Below are 13,017 nucleotides of genomic sequence, written 5' to 3'. Positions count from 1 at the left end.
AAGTGGCACCAAAACGACATGTAGGGTTATGCAGAACTTAAATAATCATCCTGAACACTTTTCTGTGCATTCCATCATCTAAAGAGAGATACTGCTGTGTTTGTATAACTTAAACATCCTTATGCTGTAACATTCTTTTTTTTTTTTTTGTGCAGTGCCTCTGACTGACATGAGCTGTGACGTTACTCTTATATGCCACATTTAGCCTCTGAGTAGTTTGACTCCAACCCCACACACAGACCTCTCTCTTCAGCGGTTCTATAATCCACACTTCGCTGTGCAGTGACGCTTACACACACTGTGACATTCATGTTAAACAGCCAGACCATTGCACAGTTACTCCTCTTTATCACGTGCACCTATGTCACAAACTACAAAGAAGCCCGCAGTTGTGGGGAAGAAATTATATAAAAATTAGCATTTTATTAGGAAATGCATTCTAATTAGTGCCATCATGTGCAAATGCAGGGCCAACCGCTCACTCATCACATGGCTATTAGTCTTTCTAACTATCCACAGAATAGTCTCCACAGACCTGTCGACTTCTGCCTCTAGCTACTACTCAACATGGACTCTCCACTTTATTAGCACCCTGTCAGGGAGTGCCAGCCAATCAGGTGGCTAGGAACGCAGGCTTGAACCTATTCGCTTCATCCGGACAGGTAACTTGGGTTGCCGGGCCGTTACTCCCTGTTCCAGCCCTTGGAACAGAGTTTTACGCCACAATAGCACACGCAACCTCTTTGTTCTATGTCCACCTTGTGTATCCTCATACATCTTATCCTTTACCCTACTTCCTCCTCATCACCAGAAAATCGTGGCGCTGTTTATAATATCTATATCCAACATCTGGTTCTGCAAAACGAAATGCACCCTTAATATCTGTCGGATCTTCCCCTATTAATATTCCTGGCTTTATTATTGCACTAACGCTCCTCTTCCTGTAGATTTCACCCATGTCAGTTTCTGCCCATATTGTCCCTAGTATATGGCCTATTTTACCCTGCTGAAATAACGGTTCTTCGTTTGTACCACACTGAAAGGCATCTGGTTAAATAAGTTACTTGTCTACATTAATCATCTTTGAACATGTTTCTTTTTTAAACTTTTTTTTCTCCAAATTAATAAGCTACAAAATGCATTACTGTGGCATTTAATGCTGCACTTTCTCTATTGTTTCTCTATTGTTTATTCAGAACTGTGAACATCTTGAAGGCCTGCTTTTTAAACTTTCTTCCATCCCAGCCCGTTCCCCTCTTACACTCCTCACCACACCTCTGCACTCTGAAGTATCTAGTATACAAGTTGACACATAAGAAAAAAAATAAACAAAATAAATGATGGCTGCACATGTTGAACTATGCCTTACATAAGGTAATCATATTCCCAATTGTTCAAACATTTACCAAGTATTTCCATCATTTGTTGAGTTACTTTTTAGAAGTTGAAGCACACTAGTGTTGCAGCGTGCCCACTTGCTCATTCGCACCCAGGGAAGGGACGAGAATACACAGTCCCCACTGGCTGTCAGCCACCCGAGGCCCTTCCCCTAGTGGCGCTTTTTTTAAATCAATGCAGGGAGGCAACAGGGTGCATCTCCTGGCTGCCGCCTCACCCTCTCCACATACCTGCGGGACCGGAGCATTGCATTCTGGTCCCGGAGCTCCTCCCCTCTGGCCGCCGCCATAGACTTGGAAAAGGGCCACATGGCAGCGGCCATCTTATTTTTTTTCTTTTCATTTTTCATCGGGAGGTTGGCTGCGCTAGCAGCGTAGTTCTCCTGATGAAGAATGTTGAATGCTATTCACACCCCAGATGAACCCTCTGGGTGTGAATGGCTTTCATGCCATGCAAGGACAGCAAACATAGCCTTTAACGGCCCACAGCCCGAGCTGAGGCCCTCGCTTCACTCGGGGCTGCCTTCGCTCAGGAAGGCGGGCCGTTAAGGTTCATGTCCACCCTCCTCATAGGGCATGCAACCTGTATAAAACACACATGGTAAAGCCTGGACAGTTATGGTACAACCTAACCATAAGATTGCAGCAGCTGGCAAATGCTGGGAACACTTGGGCATATAATGCAGTGCCTACCCACTACCTGTACAAAAGCCAGAACTGTTGACTTTATTCATGCTTGTTTACTCACCAAAAGGTTTGCTTCTTTGGGCATTGGCTGACTCTACAGTCTGTGTACTCTATATGGGGAAGATGGGGAAGAAAAATCTAATCTTAGCATATCATCTTTTTGGGTATCTTTGTAAAATGTATTGTGCAAATACCTACATTGAACTTTGTAAATGCTCTAGGATCAACACATGTACAGTTTTTTGTATTTTACAGGTTTAATGCAAAAACGAAGGACATTCGTTTTCAGTGCAAGGTAATTCTACATTAGAGAATTTGTAGAAAATATTCTTTATTATTTTAACAATGACAGAACTTGCTAATAATAAGGCTTCCATAATTTCGTTTTTGGTGTGGAGAAAAGGCAGGGAGGGAAGTCAATGAGTTGTTTGTCGTGGCTGATAGTTTTTTTTTCATGCCCTTTCTAATCTAATGATTTTCAGGAGCCTTGCTCAGCAGTCATTGGCTGTGGGAAGAAAATTGACAAGTCTATAAGGAAAGGTCTGACGTGGCTGTTACAAATCATATCGAAAGATTTTGATATCCTGAATGAGCGGATTCAAAGAGAGACAGCAGAGCAAAAATCCCAAGAGGAGCAGGAAAGGCAGGAGCGGGCAGAGCGAGTGAGAATGATACGGTTGGAGAGGTAATACACTACATTTGTCTGTTAAGATGCTAAAATAACACAAATAGCAGAAAGATCATTTCAAAATCAGATTTTTCCATATGATGTATTAAAATGATGCTCCTTGTTAATATTGTGAAATTTGCACTGCACATTAAGTAAATGCTTACTAAAGGGCTTTGCCAAAAATGATTCTTGTCTATTGAAAATCTTCGGCTCATTCGAAGTATCATCATTACAAATAAACAGTGGTCTAAGTGGACGCTTTTTTAACTTTTGGGCTGTAGCCTAAACGAATGATTCTTCCTGTACAATAATATCAAAAAGGGCAAAGTTTACTTGTATTGTATTATTTAGAAAGAGGGACCAGAGTAAGGCCAAGGAATAAACCACTTTTTTGCCATCTCAGCTCCAGTTTTTATGAAAGTGACCCATTGAACTATTAGTATTTAATAATTATGAGCAGATAGCTTACTTTCTTGTGAAATTTTAGTGGGGTCACATGCATGAGGGTTAAACGTGACCAGAAAAGAGTTATATTTTTTAGATTGTGGAAGGGCCTGTATACTCGAAGAACATAAGGAAACCAAATTTCTCCTGAGAGTTTATGAGCACACCCCCACGACTGACTCTGCTACAACAAGTGGAGGTTTGAAAAGGTCTCACTGTAGTTTTTCCATGCCCAAGGCACCTCTTGTTGTGGACACGGGGGGGGCGGACCAGTGAATCCTTCCCATACTAAACCCGAGTCCCACATTAGCGTATGATGGGGCCTGCACATCTGGGTACACACACCCTCATGAACAGACAGGTGACTTTCACATACTTCCCACCATCGTTGGGCTCCCAATAGAGGTTTCCATGAGGTTTGCAGCTAAGGGATGGTTTTGGATCTTAAGGCTATTCTTGTTTTTTCCCCTTCAGAGTTTTATGGGTTGGAACCTACGAGGGTTAGGACTTTTCCCAAGTTAAAATTGTGTGCCATTCCCACCTAACCCAAATGGTAATCCCTCCATCATCGTACCAGTAAGAAAAAGGTCCCTCCTTTCTCCAGAATTGGATCTGCTATGGATTCACATGCTCATGAACATTCCCCATTGTCAGGCTGGGAATCCTTGGTAATATTAAAGCTAAAAGCTAAAACTGCTTGTCACTTCTATAGCCTATTGCTGTCACTTCGGGTCATACTGCCCTAGCCAATGACGCTCGTCCTCCTTAGCTCCACCCCTGGAGGCCATCTTCAGATAGATTTTTACAGCACGCTTTCCTGTTGGGAGTCCTCGTGTTTCGCTCCTTGAAATATTGATATTCTTCTTATACTTTTGTGATAATCATCTTCGTTTCTTCATCTTTAGTCACCGTTATGACTGCCGGTGGCGGGGACCCGTTGCTGGTGGGGATACAGTTTGTCAGATCTCCAGACCATGTAAGCCCTCATACACGGGCCTTCCCTATGCACCATGACGGAGGCTTCCAGGAAAAGCCTTTTCAGGGCCTGATCGAAGTGCGACCTGAAGGACATCTTTGTTGAAGATAGGCACCAGAAATGCATTTACTGCCTACTGCCTTGAAACACTAGTGTATAGGCGCGTTATGAATGCCATATCGTATCATAAATGCCATATCATACATCCCGACCACAATGTGGACGGCTGACCCATCTGCCAGTCTTTTTTCCTCTAAGACCCGTAAAGATTGTGATAGGAGGTTGATGGCCTGGTTTGAAAAAGTTGCGAAGGCCTCTGACTCGGCCTCCTTGCGCAGTTTATGCTTCAGCAAGGGTCAGCAGATCCATACAGCGTACCCCCTCTACTAAGAGTTTGGCATTATTTGAGGACACTTCCCTGGGGAAGATACCAAAAAAGATGATATCATATTGTGCTCTTAATTCCCCTTCGTTGAGGACAACTGCGACACCTACGACAATGTGTTGACGACGAGTGCAACATTAGCCCCTTTGTCTGAGAAAAGGTGCTGAACGATGGCTCGTCTGTCGACAGACCTGCACTGTCGATGGCCAGGATTCTCTATGCGAAACCCAAGTCCTGCCACTTGTCTACAAGGCACAGGTCACCGTCATAGAGGTCCTTGTTGATGGCTCTAACAACAACCATTTCGTCGATGACCTAGTCTTCGACACTTTTCATCCTGTTGATGACTACGTCTATGACTCTCTTGGCGCTCCCCTCGACGACGACTACCGTCACTCTGGCCCTTGCCCACATGACTAGGGTTGCTCTGCCTCAGAGACCCCCCTTCAGCTATGTCTGTTCCAGCGGCAGCACCGTTGAGGTCACCACAGGCTCCTGTGATCGGATCGTCTCCTTTTCCAAGGGTGCTAGTAGAGACAGTGAGAGACCTCAAGCTGTGCCCTTCCTTCCAAAGCCAACCAAGGCCAGCACTTCACTGTGGTATTTACTTTGGCGGCTCCTGCATCTGCATTGATTCATCCATCTAACCTTTCAGACGACAAGCCCCCAGAGGTTTTCTACTCTAAGAAGTCGAGCAGTAGGAACCAGACCCCATACTTCCAAGGCCTTAACGCTCTCAACGGCCTGCTCCACTGGCTCGACTGACCCTTCCGTGGTCGCACCACTCTCCTCATCCTGCTCCACCAGCTGGGCCAACCAGCCCTTTGCCTCAGTCCCCGGTGCTAGTGCCCGCTACACCCGGGGATTTGTCAATGGACATTCTGTCCACTCTACAGACACACTTGTCTCAGAGCTGCAGCAGTGTCTGCCTTTAGCAACATCCCTGCCTGCTCCTTCTAGGAGTCCACCTTTACCTTCGCGACCCCAACTGATATCCCTTGATCGGCCCCCATCCACTCCTTGCCAGTGGCCCATTCCACTGTCTCCCATAGTGGATACTGCTACACTCACAGACACAGATACTAACCCGGACACTGATACGTCCCAGGGTACTCTGGGTACTGATGATTTCAACAACCTTATTCCTGGAGATGGTTAACCACTGGACGTTGACTTGCTCTCCAGGGATTCTCCACTGGATGAAATCGGCTCTTTTCATTTGATGCTTATGCAGGCTGCCAAACTGTTTAATCGGGTCCCTGAAGAGAAAAAGGACAGTTTCCTTTTTGAGAGGCAGGAGTCCTCCAGGAAGAGGGTAGTGTCCATTCCTCTGCTGGATGACTTTTGGGAGGATGGCATGTTGGTCATGAAATACCTGTTCTCGGCTCCTCCAAGGAAGGAGCAACTGTAGAAGTAGTACAGGTTGCCTGAGACAGTCCATGAATGTCTGAGATCCCAGCCATATCCGGACTCTGTTGTTTCTGCTGCAATGCGAAAGAAGTCATCCAACCCCTCTTCGCCCTCTGTTTCCTCCTGATCAGGAGGGCAAGAAGCTGGACGCGACTGGCAAACGCATCATTACTACGGCTGCATGCATGAACAAAGCTGCTAACGCTTTGGCCATTCTCTCTAGGTATGTTAAAGAGCTATAGGATAAGCTGGGCCCCATCCTGACAGCAAGGCGGAAGCCTTAGCTTTATTCCACGAAGGTGAGATGACTTCCGACCCCACGATCGCCCTCACCTTGAACATCGCAAACTCTGGCTTCCGGCAGATGTGCAGTGGGGCGGGGCTAAATATTCCCGCCTACACATTATCTATCCTGGGGTCTCTGGGGAATGTTGGAAGGGCTGTGGGGAGGAGGGATCAGTAGTGCGCACATGGTGGAAATTTCTCATAATCAAGCCGTTTTGGAAAGAAGTACTCCAGGTGCAAGTATTTGGAGAGGGGGCCGGAAGGGACCCTAAACAGGTCCTGTTGGGACTGAAGGGAATGGGGACAGAGGGAGGAAACGGGGGACGAGAAAAGGCAACGGTGGTATTAACACTGGCAGCAATGACCCTCATGGCACAAAACTGGAAGTGCTTGAATGTCCCGACGGAACAAGAATGGCTGCGAAAGGTGTGGGAATTGGTGGCGCTGGAATGGGCTACATATGCAATGAATAATAACCTTGGGAAATCTGCAACAGACTGGGTGTAAACCTTGGCCTTCAGGATTATAGGGCCCAATGGTGCCCACAACGTTTGAAACTTCTGGACTTGAATTAGAGAAACCCCAAAGGGGCATGTCAACTGAAATTGGGACTGGTAAGCTGCCGAGGACGGGGGAAGGAGAAGGGGAAGGGAAGAGAAGGGAGGAGGAAGCAGGCGTGGGAGGGGAGTTTAACAAGTTGCAAAACAATAAAGAGATGTTTTAAAAAATATATATATATATATATATATTGGATGGCTTTGCACGGTCTGATAAACTCTTCCAAAACAAAGCTGCTCTTCTCTGCCAAAACAAAGCTGCTCTTCTCTGCCAAATACTTTCATCTTCTCCCCTGCCTATCCAGTTCCCACCTGACACTCTCCTCTACTTCTCCCCTGCTTCTCTTCACATCTCTCAACCACTCTTACTGTGCCAGCATCCTTTTTGATCTACCCAACTATGTTTTCTGTCTTCTCGACAAGGTCAATAACTTCACTACTAGAACTCTTTGAACTCCCTCAATTCACACCAACCTCCTCTTGCCGCCACCAAGGTGAATGGCTGACTATGGAAAACAGGGCCAGATTCACATTTCTTCTCCCGGTTGTAGGTGCCTTTCCCCGGCTTACTACGTGTAAGAGAAAATAAAATAACCAACACAACCCCTGTCGGGGAATGAGGCACTGAGAACCGACTGCAAGAGTTCAAAGGATGGTTTATTTCTCCAGCTAGGAAATAACCCAAAAAAGCCCAACCTCATTTACATCATCACTCATATATATATCAATTAAAGTAACTCTAACAAAAAATACTAAATGGACCCGATTGGCCAGGCGGTGTGGTGCTGTAGGTGTGGGTGGCATTTCTTCCTCCTGGTTGGCTGAGTGGCTGACGGGATGATGGACGTCAGATATCTTGTGCTCCACGCAGGTCAGGGTCCGGTCACTGTGGTCACTACCTAAGCTAATATGTTGCATTCGTAAAACACTAAATAACAAATTATCTAAACATTTTATGCTACTTTTCATATTTCTACACAAATCACACATAGTATTTATTGTCAGTACAATTGGGTCATTCGTGGCTTTAATTGGAGGCCTTGACCTTTATTGTGCATGTAAAAAAGAGTTAAACTGTGTTTCACATATCTCCTAAGCTTTAGACCTATTAGTATAAGTAAAAACATATATTGTGGCAAAGTGCTTAAGGTTAGTAGCGGGTGTGTTGGGTGGGTTTCGCAGCGCAGGCGAGGGTCTGGCACTTGAAAGAAATACCTTACAGGGAGCGCAGGGTCAGGCTGGCAATAAATTACTCTAAATGGGGGTGGGTGGCTTGCACGTTTATGGGGACGAATGAGCAAAAAGTTCTTAGCTCATCCTAGTTCACATGCTGGTTCTCATGCTGGCAGTGACCTCAGAGGAAGAAAACTGTATCATATTGGTTGTTGCAACTTTCTCCAGCTTCAGCGTGAGAATGGGAGCGCGGAGCTTTCCTTCGCAGGGGAAGTGCAAGGGTGGGGGCCAGCCAGCTGCCTGCGCACCTTGTGTGTGCCTCTGTCCTTGGCTGTTGCGGTGGAAGGGGGAGCTGAGCCTTGCTGTACTATCGCAGTGAGGCCTGTTTGCCCAAGATGGAGTCGAAAGGGGGCACAAAAGATGGATGCCCCGTGTCCTGCTCGGTGGTCCCATCTATGTAGTGGTCAACCGTGGTTAACTTTACATAAGGGCAAGGGGCAAACCCACTACCGGAGGCACGTGGTCCAAGCCTTGTACTGAGGAGTGTATGGAGCGAGGGGGCCTGGGGGCCCCTCGCTCCTATACATTCCCCCCTTTCCTTACATCTAAAGTAACAAACTACCTATCTCGTTCTTTCCGTTCTCCCTTCGGTAGCGCTCAGCTTCAGCCACAGCCTCATCCCAAGCGGGTGTACCCTTTATTGGCATCCATGCTTTGCACACACTTCTCAAGCTGTTACCCCTTCTCACGTATTCTTCTGGGGTGACCATTAAGTATATTCTACCATCCCCATCCAAATCTATCCAAACCTCGTTATACCACAGCAAGTCCTTTGGTTCTTTAATGGTAGTGTGATGTAAATTATCGACCACGTCCCCATACTGCCTATAGAGGGCAGTCATTCTATATTGCGGTGTGGTGTATTCTTCAGTTTGTACTTGGGCATCTATCAGAGTAGCCACCGTTGTCTGTCGGCCCACTGTTACCATCATCATCGCTGAATTAGGCATATTATTTTCACAGCATCTTAGTCCCAGTTGGCACACACAGAATATTAGGAGAAGAAAGACAATAATGGGAATGAGTATCTTCGCTGCTATGTTCACCCATGATGGTATCCAGCTGAACAGATTGTCGAACCACGTGCTGTTGTCTGCTCCACCTTCCGTTCTCATTCTTTCTCCTAAATTATGCACTGCTGTTGTCACGTGTGACAGTGTCCCGTTATCAGCATCTGAAGTTGGTACGAACGTGCAGCACGCCCCCCCCCAATTTTTTTGCAAACATCGCCGTCCATCGCCGTGATAAGATCTAAGACATATCTGTTTTGCATCGTCATCAGGCGCAGTGCATGGAGTTCTATTTTTATGATGTTGAATCCTTCTTCAGTGTCGTTAGCCAGCTGGATGAGCTCCCAGCGTGTTATCTGCAGCCATTTCGCATGTGTGCTGGCTTGAACCCCTGGTGCTAGAAATGATGCAAAAAATGTCTCTGCAGATGAGAAAAGCTTGTACTGCTGCGGGATTTCAGCAAGGAGTTCTGACGAATTGGACGAAATATAATTGGATCTTTTGCTGCGTGACAACTTGGTTCTCAATGTTTCTTCTGACAATAGTTCGTATGCTGGGGGCTCCGTGATTGTCTCATCGGGCGCTGTCGATGGTTCACCCGATTGCCCTGCTGCCGATATGTCAGCCGATTGGCCTGCTGTCGAACTGTCAGCCGAAGGCCTTGCTGTAAACTGAACGTGGCTCTCTGGTATCACCATTAGTGCTGAGTGAAGTGTGGCTAGGGCACAAGTGCCCCTCCAGGATGCTGGGAGATGCAGGTAAGCTCGTTTGCCACAGATCCAGTATATGTCTATTAATGCGGCAGTGCCTTTTTTCATGTCTGGTATTATTAAAGTCTTATTGCACTGCTGTGCATTTCTCATATTCACCTTCCTTTCTCCATGGAAGCAAAGTCCGTGCAGTATTTCCTTTTGAATCTTTATGGGTCTCTCCAGTGGTGCAACCCATGTCAGCTTGGTGATATGCTGTGACCAGATGGGGATGCACGTTTCTTTTACCCACTCGTATGTTTTGTCTGGCAGCCCTCGAAGCCCCTCAGCTTTGCATTCAATCGTTTCATCATGCCACTTGTTGTCTGCATACCTTGTCCCTTTTATGATGAAAAATGGCTCTTGGAGGCAAATTACTCCTTGTCGTCTGCTGGTGCATGTTTGTTCGTTTTCCAATTTTTCCATGGTGACTGTGTGTGCCTGAAATGTCTTTTTTATTCTACACAGCATCAGATGAATCAAACATTGGGCCTCAGGCAAGGGTACTTTCTGTGGAATTAACATTTTTGAGGTTCCAGTTGCATGAGGAATAAGTGAGCACACGTAGCAACTTTCATTACTTGCTTGCTTTGCTGCGGTGCTCATGTCTGAATACCATTTATTTGATTGGTCAGGGTGTCGGGGGTCCCCTATTTCATCTAACCCCAGGTTGTGATAAATATCATATCTGTTTTTTCCCGCTCTCCTTTTTCTCCTCCCTCTTTTGTTTTTTAATTGGGTACCAACTCGTTGATAATGCAGCGGGAATATTCTGGACCATGCATCATCAATGTTGTTCATGGTGACATGTGTGTATTCAGTAGTGGTTTCTGGTGCCGTGTGTGTGTGCATGCTTGTATTTCTGGAGTTAGTCAACCAATATTAATCGTCATTTACATCCCATCCAGGCTCTATTTCCTTGGCCATAGTATTAATCAACAATGGGATAGCAGTTTTGTTTTCATGCAATGGTTCATAGGGTGGCGTTGTATTTATACTATTCGATTCAACGTTATAAGTGTCCTTCCAAATGGTTGTTACTCCAGTCCATATTAGTTTAGACCCTGGTTTTATCATGTTAGCCCCACTCCCCCCTTTGTTCATTTCATTTGCCACAAATAAAACGACGTTATACCAAATAAAATAAAACATCATTATTGCAAATAGTATGGCAGCATATTTTGTAACGCATTCCACATTGCTCAATCTACTGGTCCTAGTGGCATCCCTATTTCTATCTAACATTTCAGCCTGCTCAGCCATTTCATCGCATTGGCTCATGTTGAACCTATGTGGGCGAGACAAATTCGTTAAGTCATCATGAAAAGAAACATATTTGCAATTGTTCATTCTTTTTCATCTTTTGCTTAGTTAGGCATTTAACAATTTCTTTCCATTTATCATAAAAACAATGAGGAAAAATAGGAAAAATAACACAATTCATATGAGAGTAAGAGAGAAAAAAAAAGAGAAAGAGAGAGAGAGAGAGACAGAATATGTAAAAAAAACATTTAGCTTTTTTACTATACTTTTCCTGTCTTAGTTGCAGTTTTCATCATGTCAGACTGTGTTAGCAATGCCATCCACACAGTCTGTTTCGTTTTGGGGGAGTGCGACACCGCGCGCCCTTCTCACGTCTGAGAGGTGCACCCAGTATTTCAGTCCCTTTACCTTAACTGCAGTTGGTGTGCTGTACACCACTTGGTATGGACCATGACATCTTGGTGAATTCCATCTTCTTACAAAGCTTCGAACATAGATGTGTTCCCCTGGCATTAATGGCCCCTCCGTGCTACCTACTGCTGGCATGGAGGTGTCTGTTGCTACATCTTCAGTAAATGTAAAAGTTCCTTTAAGAAAGGGGACATAGAAGTAGCATCTTTACCACAATTGTTGTAAGAGAATTCTGCCAACCATACCAAATCCACCCATTCCTCTCTAGCTTGTAAATAACACCTTAAGAACTTCTCCAATTCCTGATTTACTCTCTCCACTTGTCCATTACTCTCCGGATGATACCCAGAAGTCAAACTAACTTCCACTCCAAGTTTCTTACAGAAGGCCCTCCAGAATTTTGAAATAAATTGAGAACCCCTATCAGAGATAACTTGACTTGGGAGTCCATGTAGTCGAACTACACCTTGCAAAAAACTATGAGCCAGTTTTTCCGCGGTAACCTCTCCCTCCATTGGTAAAAAATGTGCTTCTTTAGTAAGAAGATCCACCACAACAAGAATGGTAGTACAACCCTTATCTTGAGGGAGATCAACAATGAAATCCATAGAAATAGTGTGCCAAGGACGAGGAGGAACAGGTAACGGCTCCAATAAACCATGCGGCTTCCCAACTTGACTTTTTGCTTGTGCACAGACTACACAAGTTTTAACAAAGTTCAATGTGTCTTGGCAAATTTTTTCCCACCAAAAATTCCTTCGAACCAGTTCCAGAGTTTTTCTGAAACCAGGATGTCCTGATAAAATGGATTCATGACAATTTCTCAAAACCTTTTCTCTTAACTCTTCAATAGGTACATAAAGCTTGTTATCAAAAAAAGGAAGATCATCTTTCAAACTTCTGGCTGGATCCAGTCTCACCCACTCCTCCATCTTCTGCAAGGACATATTCACTTCATTCAAAAAATCCATTTCTTTAATGGTTCCAGCTAACAAAAACGTTCTGGAGCAATTATAGGTCTGGTTCCAGAATCTCTCTCTCCTCACTACCAGGAAATTGGCGGGATAAGGTATCAGCTTTTTTGTTCTGACTTCCGGGTTTAAAAGTCACAATGAAATCATAATCGGCAAAGAATAAGGACCAACAAAGTTGTCGTGGAGACAAAGTTCTTGCAGATTTTAAAAACAATAAATTTCGGTGATCAGTAAGGACCGTTACCGTATGTCTTGCCCCTTTCAGAAAATGTCTCCATTCTTCAAAAGAGGACTTTATTGTTAATAATTCACGATCTGCAATTGTGTAGTTCACTTCAGCGGCAGAAAACCTCCTAGAAAAGAATGCAACTGGATGTAGTTGACCAGTATTTTCATTCCTTTGAGAAAGCACCGCCCCCAACGCTAATTTAGAAGCGTCCGCCTCCACAAAAAAAGGTTTAGAGAGATCAGGATGAATTAGAATTGGACTAGAAGTAAATCTTTGTTTTAACTCTAGAAAAGCTTTTTCTGCTTCAAAGTCCCAGTCAAATTTCACTCCTTTTTTC

General features: G+C 44.8%; 1 protein-coding gene across 4 annotated transcripts in view; it reads left to right on the top strand.

The window, feature by feature from the left end:
- Positions 1-13,017, top strand: part of ARL13B (ARF like GTPase 13B) — a 1,122,894-nt gene that overhangs the window by 716,912 nt on the left and 392,965 nt on the right. For all 4 annotated transcript variants that reach the window (XM_069637199.1, XM_069637198.1, XM_069637196.1 and 1 more), the window contains one exon: positions 2,567-2,769. In XM_069637199.1, coding sequence (XP_069493300.1) covers positions 2,567-2,769 — 203 coding nt within the window. The remainder of the gene's footprint in view (positions 1-2,566; positions 2,770-13,017) is intronic.

Source organism: Ambystoma mexicanum, chromosome 7p (assembly GCF_040938575.1).
Source record: "Ambystoma mexicanum isolate Mex_15411 chromosome 7p, UKY_AmexF1_1, whole genome shotgun sequence".
NCBI classification, from domain to species: Eukaryota; Metazoa; Chordata; class Amphibia; order Caudata; family Ambystomatidae; genus Ambystoma; species Ambystoma mexicanum.
Note: the sequence above shows the minus strand (reverse complement) of the source record. Positions and strands in the feature narration are given on the sequence as shown.